Genomic DNA, 22063 nt, shown 5'->3' on the forward strand with positions numbered 1-22063 from the left:
TGCTCATTATATCATTGAAATGTCATGACTTTGTGTCTTTTCTACTGTGTGCAATTAGAAAAAGAAATGAGGGGTCCATGGGTTTTGGCTTTGAGGCTTGGCCTTCATTAGATTATCTTTTGGGGAACATTCCATATTTAGTAAGAAATATGAGCACCGAGGTACGAAACTGTCACACGCAGGCTCAATGTTTTAATTAAAACTTAACTGCTTCCCAGGCTCTATGCATCAAGTTGATCAAGTTTTCAAGGTAAGTGTTATCCCTCTTCTTATTTGAAAACATTTTTAAATTTGTTTGATCAGCCTATCTTGGCTCCAATAATCTAGAAAAATATGGAGAACACAGAGGATATGGAAACAAAGGAGAACACAGATGGTATCAACTCAAAAGTAATGAGGCAGATTTATGTTGAGTATTTAGCCATAATGCACTTTTCCTAAGCAAAAAAGGAAGGCAGTATTTACCCAGTTTAGAATTCAGGCACTCCTAATTTCACTACTTATATCAATGAGACAGAAAAACACCCGTCTTTTCTTACATAGTTAGGTCTAATTTGTTACAAAAATATCATTTTCTTAAGTAACCTAAAAACAGTACAGTTAGGGCATTAAAATTTTATCAATTTTTTTCTGAATAATGTTTCAATGCTATCAAAGAACTTTTAAAAAGCCAGTTTAATTGACTTTATACTTAACTTTTGATATCAGAAGCAGAATTGCCATTCTTAGGTAAGCAGATTTCTATAATCAGAGATTGGTGTTTAAGGTTCAGAATAATCATCAACAGTATAATTCTTACTGATTGATTCCGTTTCTGATTATTGCTGCCCTAAGTTTCAGCCTAATGCTCATATCTTAGCTGTACTTTTTTTCTTCAGAGTTTTTGACAGTGAAGCATAAAACATCACCAAAAATGTTTTATTCTCAACCAAGACAGTTCTTATTTCTCTGTAGTAAAATCTATATAGTTCTATCCATCTAGCCTTTAGATGAACAAATTAGCAGATTAATTCTAGAAACTCGAGTCAATAAGCAGTTTCCAGATGGCATAAGACGTGTAGTCTTTATCAAATTCTTCATTCGGTGGATTTTCTTTTTGCTGCTGGCAGGCACTGTGATTGTGGAGCCTTTGACTGATTGGCTTCTTAAGGGTAGTCAATGACTCAGTAACTTGATCCATTGGGAAGGTGCAAAGAACATGAACACTCTTCTCCCAAGAGACCCATTAATTTTTTCTGTTTCTGGAATTAGAGGAAAATTTAGAAACTGTGTGTTATTCCTTATAATAGCAGCCATCCAAATTGAGATCTCAGGATGCATAGATCTGTACAGTAGTAGAGCAGTGAGTAATGCCCTTCTCTGCTTGTGGAGAGCTTCTTTCTTGAGAAGAAACCCACATTTAGGAAGCTTGATGAATTAAAAATCCTGCTGCATGTTTTCATCATGCATGGGAAAAATTCATCAAAGAAGTTTTCAACTTTTATATTCTGTATTTGATAATGTTATGCATTTAATATGTTTTCTTTTTATTAACATTTTAGAATTATTTTATTAAGCCTATTACAGTTTCAGTATTCCTTATCTGAAATGTTTGAGATCAGAAGTATTTCTGATTTGGGAACTTTTTTGGATTTTGGAAGATTGTATTATACTTACCCTAATCCAAAAATCTGAAATCTGAAATGCTCCAGTGAGCATTTCTTTTGAGCATCATGTTGGTGTTCAAAAAGTTTTGGATCGGCTGGGCGCAGTGGCTCACGCCTGTAACCCCAGCACTCTGGGAGGCTGAGGCGGGCGGATCACCTGAGGTCAGGAGCTCAAGACCAGTCTGGCCAACATGGCGAAACCCCATCTTTACTAAAAAAATACAAAAATTGGTCGGGCATGGTAGCTTGAGCCTGTAATCCTAGCTACTCAGGAGGCTGAGGCAGGGAGAATTGCTTGAACCTGGGAGGCGGAGGTTGCAGTGAGCTGAGATCATGCCACTGCATTCCACCTGGGCAACAGAGCGAGACTCTGTCTCAAAAAAAAAAGAAAAAAGTTTAGGATCTTGGAGCACTTCAGATTTGGGATTTTCAGATTCGGGATGCTCAATTTATATACACAAAGCATTGCTATTAGAAATAGCAATGATAAAACCAATAAAGCAAAAATTTGATTAGCCACTCTGCCACTATCCCATTTCTTTCTGCAGAAGTAACCACCATTGTAGGTTTTCAGTGCTATTACCAAATTGGGAAAATAAAAAGGAAATGACCATACTCTAGTGAAAACAGGTTTCCAATCGATTGTATAACTGGCTCTGGTTGATTTGATTTAAGAGCTATTCCTGGTAATTCTGCTAAGTCTGCTTTTTCATGTGATCATCAAAAGGCTGAATATTCTTTCATCCAAGTGACTTTTTAAATATGGTGTTGCTGGTGAAATTTTGAGACTTTTTTTTTCCTAAAGGAGAAAAGAGATTAATTCTACCCCAGATATTTCACAAGTCTAAGTAATGTATTGACTTCTCAACATCTAGCCTACATCTTTCTATTGTATTGTGGAGTCAAATTAAAAGTCTAAAAAGCACAAAGGGGAAAGGCAATCTGAAAAAAATAATGCTTCCATTTGGCAAGAATTGTACTTCTGGCCAGGTGTGGTAGCTCACACCTGTAATCCTAGCACTTTGGGATGCCGAGGTGGGTGGGATCGCTTGAGGTCAGGAGTCTGAAACCCAGCCTGGCCAACATGGCGAAACCCTGTTTCTACTAAAAATGCAAAAATTAGCCGGGCGTGGTGGTGTGCACTTGTAGTCCCAGCTTACTCAGGAGGTTGAGGCAGGAGAATTGCTTGAACCCAGAAGGCTGAGGTTGCAGTGAGCCAAGTTGGTGCTGCTGCACTCCAGCTTAGGGGACAGAGCAAGACTGTCTCAAAAAAAAAAAAAAAAAAAAAAAAAAGATTGTACTTCTTTGTGAGAAAATAAAAAGCTGGGAAACAGCCAGCTGTGTTTTGAAATGTTATTTTTATTTCCTCATTAAAAATTCAAGAAATCAATTAATTAAATATAGCAAAAGGCACTTTTCACAGTATATTTTCTTGAAATGTTTATACAACTAATACTGTTAATGAAAATAAATATATAGAAAACATTTGTAAAACTGGTTTCTTGGTTTCTCTTTTCATAGACCTGATGTGGGCTATCGAGTTGTAACAGACAAAGGATTTAATTTTTCACCAGCAGATGAAGCTTTTGTTTGCCAAAAGAAGAATCATTTCCAGATAACCATTCACATCCAAGTTTGGGGAAGTCCAAAATTTGTTGAAACCGAGATGGGCCTAAAGCCAATAGAAATGTTTTACTTGAAAGCTTTTGGCATTAAGGTATGTCTTTTATTTAGTTCAGTTTACATCAGTCAACATTTATTTTGTTTCAGTTGTCTATTGCTGCATGACAAACTATCCCAAAATGACTTAAAAGAATAACAGTCCTTTATTTTGGTCACAAATCTCCAACTGGGTCAGTGTGTGACTATGACAACTCATCTTTGTTCAGAAGTCATCAACTAGGGCAGCTTAACTGGGCCATTTTCAAGAAGCACTCAGATGCCTGTTGAGTTTGGGCTGGCTATCAGCTGGAGCTCAAACTGGGCTCTAACTGACAGGGCTTAGCTCTTCTCCATGTGAACTGCTCTATGGGATAGCTTGTGTTTCTTCACACCATGGTGGCTGGCTTCTAAGGATAAACATTGCAAGACAAGTGAAGTGAAAGATGTCAATTTCTTTCTTTCTTTCTTTTTTTCTTTGAGACATGGTCTTGCTCTGTCACCCAGGCTGGAGCACAGCAGCATGATTATGGCTCATTACAGCCTTGACCTCCCAGGCTCAAGTGGGAGCCTCCCAAATAGCTGGGACCACAGATGTGTGCCACCATGCTGGCTGTGTTTGTAGAGATGGGGTCTCCCTATGTTGCCTGGGCTGGTCTTCAATTCCTGGGCTCAAGTGACCCTCCTGCCTCAGCCTCCCAAAGTGCTGGGATAACAGGCATGAGCTACCATATCCAGCCAAGATGTCGATTTCATAAGCCTGGGCTCAGAAAAGGGCACAACATCACTTCAAACTATAGTTTGAAGCTTCCCAAGTAGTTGAGTTCTAGGTCTCAGCCTCCCGAGTAGCTGAGACCACAGGTGTGTACCACCATGCCTGGCTGTTTCTGTGGAGATGGGGTCTCACTATGTTGCCTGGGCCGATCTTGAATTCCTAGGCTCAAGTGACCGTCCTGCCCCGGCCTCCCAAAGTGCTGGGATAACAGGCATGAGCCACCATATCCAGCCAAGATGTCAATTTCATAAGCCTGGGCTCAGAAAATGGCACAGCATCACTTCAAATGATAGTTTTGTAGTTTTCAGTGAATACTCTTGCAATTCTTTTACTAAATGTATTCTTATTTTATTTTTATTGATGTTGATGCATTTTCATATGAAGTAGATTCATTATTTTCATCAGATTATCAAAGAGATCTGTGACCTAAAAAAAACGAAGGAGCCACTAATTTAGTCAACGCCCTCCTCTACAGTTTAACAGAGGGGAGACTGAGGGCCAATAAGGTTACACAATTCATCCAAGGTAGTAAATGATAAAGCTGGGTTCAGAATGCAGGTAATATGACTTCTGAGTGATCAAAAAATATTTCTTAAATTGTAACTTTATATCCAGTTCCTAAGAGGGAGAAGCATTCATTATCTGCATATTTTGTTGTTTTTGTTGTTTTGTTTTCTTTAAGACAGGATCTCGCTCTGTTGCCTAGACTGGAGTGCAGTGGCTTTATCACGGCTTAGTACAGCCTTGACTTCCGGGGCTCAAGCAATCCTCCTGCTTTTGCCTCCCAAAGTGTTGGAATTACAGGCATGAGCCATTGTGCCTGGCCTACATATATATATATATATATATTTTTCTTTGGATCTTTTTCTTATTTCTTTTTTTTTTAAATTGTACTTTGAGTTTTAGGGTACATGTGCACAACATGCAGGTCTGTTACATATGTATACATGTGCCATGTTGGTGTGCTGCACCCATTAACTCATCATTTAACATTAGGTATATCTCCTAATGCTATCCCTCCTCCCTCTCCCCACCCCACAACAGGCCCTGGTGTGTGATGTTCCCCTTCCTGTGTCCATGTGTTCTCATTGTTCAGTTCCCACCTATGAGTGGGAACATGTGGTGTTTTTTTTTTTTTTTTTTTGAGATGGAGTCTTGCTCTGTCGCCCAGGCTAGAGTGCAGTGGTGCGATCTTGGCTCACTGCAAGCTCTGCCTCCCAGGTTCACACCATTCTCCTGCCTCAGCCTCCCCAGTAGCTGGGACTACATGGCCTACATATTTTATTCTGATAGCTAACCTGGGCTTAGGCACTAAGGCTTGGCTGCTGCACACGTAACTGTTCTTGCACCAAACTGAGCTCTTAAAAACAAAACAAAACAAAACAAAAACAAAAATACATATAAACATCAAACAAACAAGCAACAAAAAGACATTCTTTTTATGATTATGAATGTAATATGAGTTCATTGTGAAAATTTTGGAACATAATAGAAATGTATGAAAAAGAGATAAAATTCATTTGTATTTGGGATCCTCCATTTGGTAGCCTATTTTTTTCTCATTTTTTCTGTTATTAAAATTAATCTCATATTGCTAGTAACATATTGTGAACATCACATTATATGATATTATTAAGGACCCCATAAAAATATTGTTCACAAAGATGATATAGTTTTCCATTGTATGGATGCATCATATTAATTCCCTTATTATTAGAAGTTTTGTTTATTTTCCATTTTTTATTGTTAATAAAACTTCAGTGAACACCCACCCACCTTTGCATAAGAATACATTCCAGAAGGGGAATTTACACATGAAAGATACATATTATTAAAACTCTTGATATAGGCCACCAATTGCTTTCTAGAAAGATTTGTTACAATGTGAATACCCACCAGTTATATATAACAGAGCTGGTCTCTCAAGTCCTTTCCAATATTCACAGAACAAGAAGAGTTTGTAGTAGATGCTGAATAAATGTTAATTCCTATGTTTTATTTATTATATTGTATATCATTGTTTCTTCATAGTAGAATGTAAGCTCCCCAAGGACAGGAAATTTTGTTAATTGTGTTCAGTTCTTATCTCTAATGTCTAAAGCAGTTCCTCCTACATAGTGGATACTCCATAAGTACTTCTAGAATGAATGAATGAATAAGGAGCTGCCTTACTCCTGATGTTTCAGCCATCTTCCAGCCCTCTCTGTATTCACTGCCTACCTGAAATACTCTGTTGTCTTGTGTTCTTATTGTTTAATTTCACAGGTATTTATTTCTTTCCTCCTCAACAGAACACCGCGTTAAGGTAGGGACTATTGTCTTATGTGTCTTTTCAGTGACTTGTTCCTCCTGCCCAGTGCCTAGGACGATGCCTTGAAAAGCTTTTTAAGCACTCGAACATTCTTTGCTAATTAACATTTTAATTAATTAATTAGTTTACTTTTTGTTGTTTCATACAGGTGGAAGCCACCAATCAAATAATTGCTATTGAACAGTCCCAAGCAGATAGGAGCAAAAAGATTTTCAATCCTGTTAAGTAAGAATTTATTTTCTGAATTCATTTGTGAATGTTTTGTGAATAAACACCTACTTTGTTTTATATATATATATATAATTTTATTTATTATCTAATTTATTTTGTTTATTTAAAAGGAAACCTACCATAGAATCCAAATTAATAATGTTAATGTCTTTTTTTTTTTTTTTTTTTAAGAAAGAATTTTGCTCTTGTTGCCCAGGCTAGAGTGCAGTGGCATGCTCTGGGCTCACTGCAACCTCCGCCTCTTGGGTTCAAGGGATTCTCCTGCCTTAGCCTCCAGAGTAGCTGGGATTACAGGCATGAGCCACCATGCCTGGCTAATTTTTTGTATCTTTAGTAGAGATGGGGTTTCACCATGTTGGTCAGGCTGGTCTTGAATTCCTGAACTCAGGTGATCCACCTGGCTCAGCCTCCCAAGGTGCTGGGATTACAGGCATGAGCCACAGCGCCCTGCCATTAATGTAGTATTAATGTTAATATTATGAATATATGTTTATCAACAAAAATAAAGTTGTACTATGCATTGAAATGGTTGCAAAAATTCTTTATAAAACGATCCATTTTTAAAGCCACTGTTATTTTTATATTGTTTATTGCTAAAAACTTTGCTAACAACCTTACTAACAACTTTAGTTCCTTGAGATAAATTATGGCTAGATCTTTCTTTTAATTTTTCATTTAAATCAACATGATGTTGATTGAATTAATTTCAAGATTGTATATCCATGCTGTACTTAGAAGTCATTTTTCCTTATTCCTTAAAGCCATGTTGATAGCTTGCAGAATGGATTCCAATATAGAAAGCATATATAGCTGGTAGTATGCAAAGCAATATGGCAGTCCGAGCTAGAGTCCTCTCTGTAGGATGACTTAGAGTGAGTGGGATTTGCTTTTTGACTGGTTTGGCAGGGATGCAGTGGAGACATCTCAGGGTTTTGACCCTGAGTCAACCCCCTTTGGGCTGAGAAGAAGATGGTTTCATGGCCTGGGCAGTCCAGAAGCCACTTGTACAAACACTGCACTAAATGTGCGTGGTGCATCTGGTTCTTCCTTGTCTGGGCAGGGTGTTTGTGGCCTTCCTTTGGAGGAAGCTGCCTCCCACTGCTAGGCTAAGAGAGGCAAATACGTGAAGGGGATGCAAAGGCATTCATACGATACCTAAACTACTTCAGTCAGGAGGTGAGCGCTATCACAACAGTGGCAGCGGCACACATGAAAGGTTTTCTTTCCACATTGTGGAGGTAAAAGGACCCATGCTGGGTAGATGGAGCATACGGCCCTTGTGAGTTGAAAACTCCAGGCTTGAGCTTTTACTGACTGAGCATTTCTTACCCTTCAAGATATTCCATGGCCTTCCTGGCAGCTATTCCTGACCATGCTGTGGATAGCAGTTAATAATCGGGGACTAGAATAAACTGTTCTCTCAGTGTGGTGAGAACTGGGAACCAAGCATAGTTGAGAGTCTGAAAGTGGATTAGATATGATCAGAGATTGGTGTTCTCTTATAGTCTCTTGGTTTTTTTTTGCTGTTTGTTTTAGAATTGACCTACTGGCTGACCAGGTCACCAAAGTAACGCTGGGACGATTACACTTCAGCGAAACCACAGCAAATAATATGAGAAAAAAGGGAAAACCAAATCCAGACCAGAGGTACTGATATCACTGTGTGCATGGCAGTGTGGCTGGGTACTTTATCTGGCCAGGAAGTGCCCTCCTGGGGCCCCTCTGATCCTCCTGGTGCTACCAGCCAGAACACAGGGCCTCTAAGCCACTTTCCTCCCTTCTCTGACTCTCAGTTTATTAACATTTCTTCTTTACCTGTGGACATCTTTCTTCTCCCAACTCCATGCCCTGCAATGCCCACTTTCCTGCCCTGCCCTGTCTCTGCCTGGCTCGATTGCCTCCATGGTTTTCTAGAGTGACCACATGTTTATGTCTCATTGCCATCCACAGATTGAGGACTGACTGCATTTCTCAACCACTGTGCTGTTCTCTAGTCTTGAAGTTCTGCTATGACCTTTTTGATTAAAAAAGAAAATAACTTGTTTTCATGATTTAGACCTGTGGTTTTCAAAGTGTGGTTCCGGGACTAGCAGAGATGGAAACTTGTTAAAAATGCGAGTTCTTGGGCCTTACTGAAGAATCAAAAACTCTGAATTGAAAACTCTGGGGATGGGGCTTAGCAATTTGTATTTTAACAAACCCTCCGGGTGACACTGATACATGCTCAAGTTTGAGAACTGCTGGTTTTAGAACACAGGTTTTGGAGTTGGATAGAATTGAATTTGACTATTTGATACTGGCATTTACTAGGTGGGTGACCTTGGGCATATAACTTAACCTCTCTGAGCCTCATTTTCCTGTCCTATAAAATAGAGACAATAACAATATTCTACTCCAATAAAGTTGTTTTGGGGATCTAAATAGACTAATGTAGGTAAACTGCTTAGCCCGGTACATGACACACTGAGCTCTTGATAGTAACTGATAATAATAATGATAACGGTTACTACTCTTACTGATTTACTTTAGATGCAGAGGGAAACTCTTGTTCTCTAGGAGAATAGGAGTGTTACAGAGGAAGCTGGTGAAGTTTTTTCATGCAGTTCTTGGGCAAAAGCTTCTTTGATGAGGATAGTTTTAATTTTGACTTTTAAGAAGTGGTCTAGTCTTAAAACTGTCTCATCAGTGGTACGTATGAAGAGGAATTAAAATAATAGTGATGAAAATTGCCTTGGAAGCAATTGAAGGGGAGGTCTCAGTCTTTGGCTAAAGTCAAGCCCTGAGGTTGTTGAAGGCACAGGATATATGGGCAAGAGCAGGCTGAACTGGGAAGGATCCAGTGTGGTGGGGCAGACCCTAGGAGTCAGTCTCCATGAAGGCCCAGGCCATGTGGCTTCTGTGGCTCTGAACAAAGGGACCTTTAAGGTGGCTTCCTGTTGTATTTGTGAGCCATGCTGTGCTGAGGGCCCAGGACTGCAGCGTGGAGAGGCCTGTGCTGAATCAGCACACATAGGCTGACTCCAGACCCCTCCTGGGATGTCTCCTCAGGGTGGCCTGCTTTCCTGCTCTTTTGGGGCATGTAAAACAGCTCACAAATACCACCAACTGGGCAAAGAGCTGACCTAGAACAATAGCAAGTGAATCAACTACTCTCTTGTTTCACTGGGGGGACAACTTAGAACAGAAGGGAAAAGACAGTCTTTAAATAAGCAAACTCTTCTCGATAAGTTCACTATTGATCAACTGTTGGGTGGTATTTGATTGTACAAATTTTGTCTCCATTCCTGATGCATTGGCATTGGTCTGCTGTCTCTGAATTAGATACTTCATGTTGGTGGTTGGACTGTATGCTGCTAACCAAGACCAGTTCTATCTGTTGTCTGCCCACATCTCTGAAAGGATCATTGTAAGGGTAAGCTCAGTTCTCTGACTTTTCTGGATCTCACATGCTTTCCTCCTAAGTAGGCAGAATTTGAATTTTCAATGGTGTGCTTGAATATGCTATTTCGATGATAATGATAGTAATAGCAGAAACTATTATTTTAGTTTTCACACAGTGGTTCACAACCAAGGGCAATTTTGTTCTCCAAGGGTCACTTGGCAATGTCTGGAGACATTTTTGGTTGTCATAGCTGGCATCTAGTGGGTAGAGACCAGGCATTCTGCTCAGTACCTTACAATGCACAGGACAACCTCCACAACAAAACATTATACCTCCAAAAATGTCAGTGGTGTTGAGGTTGAGAGACTCTGGTTTTTACTCTCTGTTGTAGGCACTGAGCTAAACAATTTACATATGACATCATTTTACACTGTTATACTTTCACATTACATTATTTATACCCAGAGCAACTGAGGCTTAAGTGGCTAAGTAACTAATCCGTGATCTCATGAATTGTAAATGATGGAGCCTGGATCTCTCTGACCCTAAAGCCCACAGGGTGGGGAAAGTGGTAGGAAAGCATTCCAGGCCAAATGTGATTGGTCGTACCAGGGCATCTGGGCTACTGTCTAGCACATGGGAATGGCTGGCTCAGCACATTTTGCTGAATGAATCATTGGTCACAGCTGTGCAGGGGAGTCTTGGCGGGCACAAAACATAAAGCTGTTGGCGGCTGCAGCTGCAGCTGTGTGAGTTCAGGCTGGCCACCCCTGAAAATACCAGAGGCATGAAGTAACAGGTTGCCACAGGCCTGGAAGCCCTGGGAGGGGCTGTGTTGTTATGGATCTTTGAAGTGATACGGGGAGGCCATGCAAACTCCAATAGAGAACAGTGTTCACTGTGGCCTGCCCATGTATGTGGCTGTTAACCGGAGGCCCTGAGGAAGAAAAGAAGATCTGCCCATTTGGGGAAATGGCATCTCTCCCTGCCCGTGTCGAACTGTTCTGAAACAAAGGGCCCTCTGTAATTCGTTTTGTCAATTAAAATTAATAAGCCTCCTATTAGTGGAAATCCTTTAACTATGTCTCAACATTGTAATGGAGATGAAGTAATGATAGAAATGAAGTAAAACACTTATGTGTTCAGCAATCCCAGGGTTAGGAAAGGACATGCACACCCCAGGCTGCATTTTTGTGGGTTCTGACATAACATGCAGCAAATTAGGATCATCTGGGGCAGAGGCAGTTGGGGCCGTCTTCTTGCATCATAAGCCAATCACAGAAGTGCCTGTCCATCCCTCTGCAGGGGCCAGGGCCATCTTTGACATCTCATTTGATGTAATCTGGAATTGCCTTGCTGTGCTAACAAATCTGATTTAAAGTAAAGTCTGGAAACCTAGGTTGCGTATTGTTTCTCTTAGGAAGGAATAGAGACAGATAATGCCATTCTTTTCAGAGTTAGCATAGATAAGATATCATGACAGTACTCTCCGGAGCTGTATAACTTATGCTTCAGACAGATAGTCTGCTAGTCACCTGCATACTTGGAATAATTTACCTAGTGACAAGGTTTCTCCATTTGCTGCTGACAGCTCCTGCAAAGCTATACGCAGCTGCTGTGCAAAAACACACAACAGCAAAATGAGAGGGAGGGAGCTCCACTCTCTAGCATTCTGTTTACCAAAAACTCTCTGTTAATTGGCACCTCCTCAAATCCAAAGCACAATGATAATGAGATCATAATGATGACTTTGAGAAGTTGAAAGTTCTGTAATTCATATTCAGTATGAGAACCAAAAATATTAAATTTACTCAGTATAGTTTGGGTGTCATGCTATTCACTAAATTTTTATTTCAAAAAATGATTGTATTCCAGATCTGATAGTCTTCTCCCAGACACAATTTTGGTTAAAGAGAATACCCTATTCTACAAGTGTGCTGGATAACACAAAAGTTACCCTAACAGCAATGAGAAGAAAGGGATTACTAACATCAACCATTCATCCCTCCACTAGAAATATCCTATTGATATTATTTCATTCAAACTCTGAAACACAGAAGTGAAAATGAATGCAGACTTTTCAGTTTATTTAATTGTTTAAGAAATGGCATTATTGTTTGAATTAGTGAGTTTTAGAAATGTCCACAAAATACATTTTTTGCCACCTGAGATTCTAGAGGGGCCTATACAGGTGCATACAAATGGGTTGGGCAGAGGGCAGACCAGCCAACATTCTACAAAAGAGCCAGATGTGGCCTCTTAGGCCATGGCCTGGTTCTGTTAGTTTAAGCTCTGGAATGAAGAATGGGAAGAAAAATTTGACAAAGACACTACAAGCCCTGACTACATTAAATGGAGAAATGAAAACTGCATTTAAGCAAATCCAGACTTGTTCTGTGGCCTAAGAACCACTTGTCCGAATGGCAGAGATTGGCATTTTACTATTTGGTAAGGATGATTGTATGAGGGTTAGACCTAGATGAGTTCCAGGCCTCCAGGAAGGGTCCAGAATTCTGACCAAGCTTGTCAGAATTCTGCTTGGAGAGAGAATGGTGGGCAGGACCCAGTAATTATTCATCTGGGTTGTCAATCAAAACAGCTTTAGAAGTAAATTATGGTCCTGTAGTATAAATTGACCAATTTAATGAAAATTAAGGCTTACTTCAAAGAACAGATTTATTTGCTGAGTCTCTGTTTCTGGGAGCATTTCCCAGTGGAGTTCCTTCAGATTCCCCTTGTTAATGACTGGGCTCTTCTATCTCAGCCCCACTTTCCTTCTAAAATACTTAATTAAACCTGGTTTGGAGTGCAGTGTTGCAAGCAGGAGGGATGACTACTTTTGTCTGCCTTTCAAAGACACTCTAGGGTTTCCTCATTTTGAAAACCAATAAATTATTCCAGTTTCTTTTCCAGAAGAATAGAAATGGGCATGTCCCCAAGAATTCTTCCTCTACTGCTCTGCAAATCACAGTGCATGACATGGGAAACAAAACCTAGGGTTGGGGAAGATGATATAATAATGCATATGTGCACACATGCACACACACACAAACACAGACACACGCATTCCTCTTTTGGAGTTCAGAAGAATATTTATTTACTCAAAGAAAACAGTTTATGGAGTAATGCCTGTTTTGGACTCAACAGATCTTTCTGTCAACTACAGAAGGGCAACTTATGACCAGGAGTACATGGCATAAAGAAGTAGTTCTCAAGCTTGTATTATGAATAAGAATCCCCAGAGAGCTTGTAAGAACACAGATACCTGTGTTTTTGATTCAGTAGGTTAAGGATGCCTGAGAATATGCATTTCTAACAGGCTTCCAGGAGATGCTGATATTGCTAGCCTGCAGACCATGCTTTGAGTAGCACCAGCAGAGAGTATTTCTAGGTCCTTTCTCTGTAACCCTCTCAAAAGGTGCAAAAATGGACTTCCTAAGAGCTGCCTTCCTCAGGTCAAGCTCTTCTATTAGTTCGTTGGCTGCTGCTTTAGAATCCCAAATGATGGTAAAACAAATTCCAGCTTTTCACTTCTAACTCAGCATAAGCTTCAAATTGCTGCTGATGCTGTTTTCTGTTCCAATAACCTGCAGGGGGCGCCATTTACATTGTATTTTTTATGAAAGGCGTTCCCCTGGAATTGTGCAACTCTGCAGGTGCGTTGCTGAGGAGAGCAGATGAAGCAATTATAGGTTAAATAGCTGCTGCTGTGCCCAGGAGAGTGTGTCGAGAATAACTTTGAGACTTTTCATTCTCATTTTTGCAAACTGTTCATGCACACATGATTTCACTTAATCCCACAATAACCCTATGAGGTGGGTAAAGGAGACATGATTATTCATCAGAGGAGGACACAGTACAGAAAGATTAAGTGACTGCCCCAAGGTCACACAGCTAGTTTGTGTTATAACATAGACTAGAATGCTCGGGTCTCTTCCCTAAACAAGAGGATATGAGACAAACAGTAAAAGTATTTTAGACATTTTAATTAATTTGTTTTGGCGTTTGATATCCATCAGCCACTATTGGGTCACATGTGAATACAAACTCATAATTCCAGAAAGAGGTAGTATATTGTGGCTTGCTTTGACACATGAAGGTTGTGGATTCCAGAGAAAGGAAATAAGTTCACAGATCTTATGAGAACATTTCCTGTTACTGATGAGGAATTCTCCCTAGGGCTATATATTTAGAATGTTGTGAATCTGTGGCCCTTTCCAAAATAATGTGAACATATTTTAGGGATTTGAGTTTTCATCTGATGAAAGCTAAGTGAGAATATTGCAATTGTTCCAAAAAATTAAATCCACTTATATCTGCTGTTCCAGTATCAAGTTACCAACATGATAATAACTATCCCAAAGCTCATTACGAAAAAATTCATCCCTCTGTTATTTTGTTTCCTTGAAATGGCTCATTATGTTCAAAATAGAGAAAAATACATCACCATCTTATATGGCATACCTTTGGATTTAGTTGATTGGTTGCTATAAAAGGATTTGAGTCAAAGCCAAGTTGCCATTCACAACCAAGGGGCTCTAGGGAACTTGCAGAAAAGCTCTTTGTTCAAGTAAATTTACACAAAATAATGTTCAAATTTTTACTTTGTATTCTTCCCCCACTCCCCATTACCCTCCCACCCCATTACTTTACATTACATTCTTTCACTGCTGTGTTTTTTTGTTTGTTTGTTTGTTTTGTTTTTTGAGACAGAGTATTGCTCTGTTCCCTAGGCTGGAGTGCAGTGGCATGATCTCAGCTCACTGCAACCCCCACCTCCCAAGTTAAAGTGATTCTCCTGACTCAGCCTCCTGAGTAGCTGGGACTACAGGAACATGCCACCACACATGGCTAATTTTTGTATTTTTAGTAGAGATGGGGCTTCACCATGTTGGCCAGGCTGGTCTTGAACTCCTGACCTCAGGTGATCCACACACCTCAGCCTCCCAAAGTGCTGGGATTACAGGTGTGAGCCACCACACACCCGGCCTCTTTCACTGCTTCTGTTTATCAAGCATCAGTGGTTGAGTCTTCCAAGCAGCTCAGGGTTCAGACACTTGGGATTGAATTAGGAAATTGAAGACATCAAAAAGTTCTTTAAACCCAAACTAAGAAATAAACTTTGTGGTTTCTTTTAATTATTTTTAAAATTGTAACAAATGCATATGACAAAAACACTCAAACAATACCAAGAGAGTATATAGTGAAAGGTGAATCTCCCTCCTACCACTGTTTCTCCATCTCCCAGGCTCCATCGTTGAGGAAACCATTGTTATTGGTTTCCTGAGTAGTCTTCAGAGAAAATCTATGCATATTCAGGTGCTGAGCCTGCAATGTATCATATACCACCAGAAAGGTAAAAAGTCAAGTATTAGTACTGACTTTTTAGATAATCAGGATCACAACTGTTTGTCTAAAGTTGTGACAGCCTGCCTCAATCATAAAAATACATCATAATTTTAAAAACAAATTAATTTTGTTGTGAGGATTTTGAGGGATTTAGAGATGCTTACTTTAAAATATTTGGGAATATATTCAGTGGCTACAGGGAAGCAGGAAGGAAAGCAGTGCAGTGGAACATTCTTTGATGAAGAATTTTATTTAAGAGTAAAATCTCCAGAACTTTGTCTAGTCCAATGGTTTCACTTGGATTTTCTTTGAAGATTGCCAGGACTACTTCTAAGCAATGCCATGAAATAGGCAAATCATTATTTAATAATCAGAGGACTTGTAGTTCCAGCTCCAGAACTTATTAGCTTTGTGGCTTTGGGCAATTTATTTATCTTTTCAGAGTGTCAGTATCAATAAAATGAGGACAATAGTACATATCTCATATAATTGCACTGTGAATTATCGCACAACAAATGTAGCTGTTATTATTCTTCCTTCAGTATCCTCTGTGTTTAGGGAATAGTTGATGTATATTAAATATATTTGTATTATTATTTGCTTGTCACTTGTGTATGAAATCATAAATATAAAAGCATTTTGAAACTATAATAGGGTTAGCTAAATGCAAGGTATTTTTATTTATCTGACTTCAGTACACCTGTAATATTTTCTGATGTAATGTTCTGAGTTTAAATCATGATGATGATGACTATTCCTGAAAAGATAGCCATTTTTAGTTTTCTTCTTTATCATCCACCTAGTATAACTGATCACATTCTTAATTCCAGATAGATGCAATAGAGATTGGATCTTTCAAATCAGGGTATACAGAGCTCCTGCTAGTGGGGAGGCAGAGTGGTTAGGGAAGCCTCCCTGGCTCTCCTGGGCCCCAGAATTACTTGGATATGTCAGAATGTCCCATTCAATACAGGATTCTCTTGTGAAAGACTTAAATAATGTTCAGTTTGCCTTTGCTCTGAACACTAACATGATCATCTATTCCTGCTACTGTAACTTTAATTGTAATATATTTATGTATTTTTCCAGGCCTCTAACCCTGGGCAGTTTGAAAATGACAGTGATGCATTGTGGCAGCGAGGACAAGTTCCAGAATCTGTTGTCTGTCACGGTCGAGTAGGAATCAACACAGATGCGCCGGACGAAGCCCTGGTTGTCTGTGGTAACATGAAAGTGATGGGGGCCATCATGCATCCCTCTGACAGCCGGGCAAAGCAGAATATCCAGGAGGTGAGCACAGAGTCAGGCCCTGGGCCCCTCCTCTGACACCCCAGTCAGGTGTGCTGGGTGTTCCTGGCCTCTGACACACCTTGTACCGCACATCTTTACATGTCACCCACTGGTGTGAGATGAACACACTGCTTAAAAATGATGACTGAGCTGCTGGGCATCTCTGCTGAAATTGTAAAACAGTTCCTCCCTGAGAGAATGGATTTACCAGACAGGAGCAGTGGGCAAAGACAGCATGTCATTGGCTTCACAGGCAGCAAGTCTCAGTTATTTTCCACAGGCCATTGTCCTTCCTTCCACACTTTGTCAGCTTCCAGAGCTTGCCTTTTGCTTTCTGTCTCCCCACTCATCTTCCAAGCAGTGTCTCAGTCCAGTTCCTGATCATATTTCCCTTGGATGTCTCCAGCCTCTTCCTTCTAGAGTCCCTGGCACCAACCCTACTGGCCATTATCTTCCCCAGGCATCCTCTTTCTCTAGGGACTCTTGAGAAGCTCCTCCTCCTCATCCCTTACTTGGTCAGTTCATCGCCAAGAGTTCCGGGTGAAGACCTTTTTTCTCCATGGAGAGGCAGTTACCTAGAGGAAACCAGAAGTCAGGCCTAGATGTCAGGAGATGGCTCCTCCGCTTTGAGCTCTCCCCAGTTACATGACCCTGGATAAAATGCTTAATCTCCTTGAACTCAGTGTCTTCAGCTAGAAGATGAAAATAGTGCCTGCCTGCCTGCCTGACACCCTTGGCTCTTTTTTATTTTTTAACCAGTTGAACTGAATCATCTTGGAAAGCTACAACTGCTATGTAGACCATAAGGATGAGGATTAAGCTTCCAATCCATTAGCCAGCTACTAACACCTCATTCCAACTTTTCTGCCATTTAATTATTTCCCATTCATTGCTTCTACCACTTCCCCATCATCTCACTCATACTACTTCTCTTGACAGCATTTGTGAAGCTGTGTTTTAAAGTTCCTTTTCTCTCCTTTCCTTATTCCTTTTTAGCTAATAGAAGTCCTAATCTGTTCACTATTAGCCCCTCTTCCAAACTGCATTCCTTTCTCAGTGCAAATCTGCACTGGTTTTCCTAAACCAGCCAAGGAATGTCCTCCTTTTCTTAGAGGATTCCAAAGAATGGTTGTAATTGTAGACTTTTATACTGATTGTGAAGCTGCGGTTCATATTAGAAGAGCTATGACCTACTAGCCAGATGGGAATGCAGAGGTAGAGAGTTCTTACATACATTTCCAGATGTCGGTCCTAGATATTGTGCCTTTGAACTTTAGAGAGAGATCATCTGTCTGCATTTCAGGTCACACCAACTCAAATTTATCCTTACAATTGGCTATACAATTCACTACCAAGTCTTATTAAAATGTAAATTGAATATAACAAGTGAGAAAAGTCCTGTACAACCCTTCCTGCTACCACCAGGCTTAACACAGAACTTCGTTTACCAAAAGTCTTCAAATATTGCTTCTTGGTTTGAAGAAAATACATTGTCTTAAAATAACAAGCTTCCGGAGAACTTCTCACATCCCTTCTGAAAAGCCTTCTCCATATAAATGAAATGTCACTTCAATCCAGGCTCTAAATGTGAAATTTCGTATCCCCTTCCTGCTCATGGCAGCATGATAGAATAAAGAAAATCCTGGTCCGTGGTTAGAAGTCTAAGAGTTTAGTGCTGACTCTGGCAACCACCAGCCCAGGAACTTTGGCCCAGAGGCGATCTGTGACTCTGTTTTGTTGTCCGTGAACAGGAAATGCTCATATCCATTTTACCCAGGTTAAGAGATTTTTCTAAACTCATATATGTAAGGTATTTTTTAGCTAGACAGGTCTAAGCAAATAGAAATTATTTTCTATTTATACAAAATAAAAATTACACGTAATATATTTATTAAATGATTTCATATTAATAGATTTGTTTTAATAAATCTGTGCACATTTTTGAGATATATATTCCTAGAAATCTTGTCTGTCCCAATCCACTGTTTATTACAGAGATGAGGGAGATGATGGTAATGTTGATGATGCTGATGACAGATGTGTGAATTTCATCTTTACCTCTTCCTGACTTAGTTTTTGCAACTTTTAAAAAGAGAGCCTTTCTTTCAAATACTCAGGGGATCTGACCCTTGGTCAATTTGATGGCATGCATAGGACTGGAAGCAATTTCTTATTCTTTAAGAGTGCGTTCTAACCACAGCTGGCTTCTGAATGGATGAGCTGCTACAAAATGTAGTGGTCAAATATGTTACCTAATACTACAATTGGGGAAAATGGATATAGGCTGCTGCTTTGCCCTATGTGTTTCCTCACTCAGGAAACACAGATTGCTTTGTGGATATTAAGAACATGATTATCTACAAAGCCCTGGTGGGGGAGATCTCTGATGCTCACAGGGACACAGATCTAAGACATGGAGAAGATGACGCAGATATGACCGAAACCTCTGCAACTGAGGTCCTGGGCAGAGGAGCAGCTTAACTTGCCCAGCCATTGGCATCGTGACTACTGATGCGACTGCAGACTGTGGAAGGACATGCAGCTCTGACAGTGGAAACTGAGCAAAACTAGGGGGGAAAGGACACGCTGAACACTAAAGGCACATGAAGAACCTCAATGTCAATGCCCAAAAACATGAGGAAGTTGAGAGTTGAATGCATCAGTCAAATTCTGTGGTGAAGGCTGAAAAAAGGTAGCAAGATATTCAAAAATTCAAGCCAGAGAAGGGAATTGTTAAGATGAAATGCTCAAAGGTTGTTTTAATTTTCTCCTAACCACACTACCCATGTGCTAGTGGAAGACAAAAGTAGACATGAAAAAAGCTCAAGAAAGTCAAACATGCAAAGTCTCCCTCAGGGCCAGGAGCCAAATGCAGAAGTTTCTTTGCTCAGGGTGAGCAGGTGTCATTTAAGCTGCTCCTAGTCCAGACTGCAGCTGGGCTGTGGGCCATCACCAGATGACAGATAGCCTTCCCTGAACAGACTGAGTCCCACGGACTGGAAGGTGTTGTCTGTGATGCAATTCTTGAGCTAATGATATATTATAGAAACCTTGGGTGTGAGGCAGCATGATGCTGATGGCTATTTGCATTCATGGTCAAAACTTTCCAAAACTTCTGTGGGCAAGGTCAAAGCAGACACCCAAATTCAGTTTTCAGTTTCTTACTCAACAGGCATTGAAGAGCAAGGCACAGCAGTAAGTGCTGGCCTGGGTAGGGTTCCTGGGGAGGATTCAAAGAAGGCACACCCTTTGCCTCAAGTGTTTTCCCTAGGCCAAGTGTATACATAGGGATCATGCAATACAGGCTACTGTTTATATTTAGCTTTGGGAAGACTATAAGTCCAGAAATTAGAAAAGCATTTTGTTTGAGGAACATTGTCATATAAAATGTTTAGGTCTCCAAGTAACCCTCAAAATTTTTCTTGGCTGAAAATCTGTCTAGAGGATGATAGTAGTACCAGAGAACCTAATGCTATGTCTAGCAGTATGTCTTGGGGAATCAAGGATCCAGTTTAGAAAGCAGGGACCATTTCCCTCTCTGTAGCCTGGACAGCCTACATGAGGGTACTTTCTCCTCTGCTTTTCATCTGCAACAAAGGAACCAACACTGCCTCTGCTTCCTTCTTTAGCTGGGGCCCTGCAGGTGGGGCAGGAACAAAGGGGAAAATAGGAAGTGGGCATAGGACTCCCAGGGGCCTACGGCTGAGGAACTGGGTAGGGCCTACGGCTGAGGGACTGGGTAGGGCCTAGGCAGTGCAAGGCCAGTCCAGGCTGGCTCCTGACTGACCCTCTCTCTTCAATTCTTTTCATGTCAGGGATTGTCTTGCCATTTTAATACCTTTGTTCTTTTATTCCTTCTTTTTTCCATCAAAAATTTTAGGTGCCTATTACGTGTCAGACACTTTGCTCGGTACTGTGCAGGTCCTGAGATAAATAAGACTCAAGAATGAAATTTTTACTAAAATTTAAGCTCCAAATGAGAAACACTCACTGAATCTCCAGTGCTTAGGAGATCATCTGGTGCATAGTAGCTACTCAAATACTTGTTGACTGAGTGAAGGCGCTCACAGTGATAGATATATGCACAGGGCTATATGAGTTTGTGACTGTTGCTTCCAAGTATGACCTGCAAGGCCCTCCCTGCTCTGGCCTTAACCATTCTAGTCCAGTAATGCCAAATTCTGCCTTTGTTCTGCAGATGTCATTCAGGGCATTTGCTGTCTCGGGCCTTGGTTCATGGTGTTCTCTCTGGCTAGCATTCCTGTCTTAGTCTCATCCTTCCCTCTCCCTTCCTATCTTACATCTTTCCCTAACGCTTAAAGTTATTAATGTATTTAACAATTATTAGTTGAGCACCTACAACATGCAAGGAATTGTACTAGAAACTGGTGATATGTTGATGAACCATGACCTTAAACATGTCCTCACTCTCACGGGGTATATGTGATATAGGAGAAGACAAAGAATGAAGTTGACACAATTAGTTGTCTTGTAATTGTGACTCATGCTATGAAGGAGAACTGGTGCTATGAGCACATAAAGCAGAGGAACTTTGCCTAGACTTGGAGGTCAAGAGATCCTTCTCTGAGGAACAATGCTTACATTGGTGAAGGGGAAGGCAGGGGAATGGGAAGGAAGAGCTTTTGAGTCTAGGAAAACAGCATGAACAAAGGCTGGAAAGTGAAAGGAGCAGAGTTTGTCTGAGGAACTGGAGTAAGCCAAGATCTCGGTTGGGCTTCATCATCGCTAGGAAGCCTTCCTTTACATGTCCCTGAGAATATTTTCAACAACTCCTCAGAGCTGTAATGATTCTCTGTGCATAATTCCATCATTGTACTGTGTTTCTCACATTGTAATATAATCATATATGATTATGTATGTATATATCAGCTGGGTCTTCCTGTCTAGACCACAGACTTTTAAAAGGCAATTTTTTAAAAACTTTTATTTTAAGTTCAGGGGTACAAGTGCAGGTTTGTTCCATAGGTAAACTTATGTCATGGGGGTCTGTTATACAGATTGTTTCATCACCCAGGTATTAAGCCTAGTACCCATCAGCTGTTTTTCCTGATCCTCTCCCTCCTCCCACCCTCCACCCTCCACCTTCAAAAGGCCCCAGTGTATGTTGCTCCCCTCTATGTGTCCAGGTGTTCTCATCATTTAGCTCTCAGTTATAAGTGAGAACATGCAGTATTTGGTGTTCTGTTCCTGTGCTGGTTTGCTAAGGATAATGGCCTCCAGCTCAAGGCAATTACTTTTTAAGTCCCAACACTTAGTAGTGCATGATATGTTGAAGGTGATTGGTAAATGTTAGTCGAATAAAACAAAGAATGAATGATGGCAGTAAGCTCAGAATTATACTCTGGAATAACTTCCTGAAATAAAGCTAATCCGTTTAGCCAATTAAGCACCAAGCTACC

The 22063-nt window shown here is 40.4% G+C and overlaps 1 protein-coding gene across 1 annotated transcript in view; it reads left to right on the forward strand.

Annotated features, from left to right (window-relative positions):
- The window catches only part of MYRFL (myelin regulatory factor like), a 122851-nt gene that overhangs the window by 57201 nt on the left and 43587 nt on the right, over nt 1–22063 (forward strand). The window contains exons 7-11 of the mRNA XM_009248027.3: nt 3168–3363; nt 6540–6616; nt 8159–8269; nt 9944–10034; nt 16443–16643. Coding sequence (XP_009246302.3) covers nt 3168–3363; nt 6540–6616; nt 8159–8269; nt 9944–10034; nt 16443–16643 — 676 coding nt within the window. The remainder of the gene's footprint in view (nt 1–3167; nt 3364–6539; nt 6617–8158; nt 8270–9943; nt 10035–16442; nt 16644–22063) is intronic.

Source organism: Pongo abelii, chromosome 10 (assembly GCF_028885655.2).
Source record: "Pongo abelii isolate AG06213 chromosome 10, NHGRI_mPonAbe1-v2.0_pri, whole genome shotgun sequence".
Classification (NCBI taxonomy): Eukaryota; Metazoa; Chordata; class Mammalia; order Primates; family Hominidae; genus Pongo; species Pongo abelii.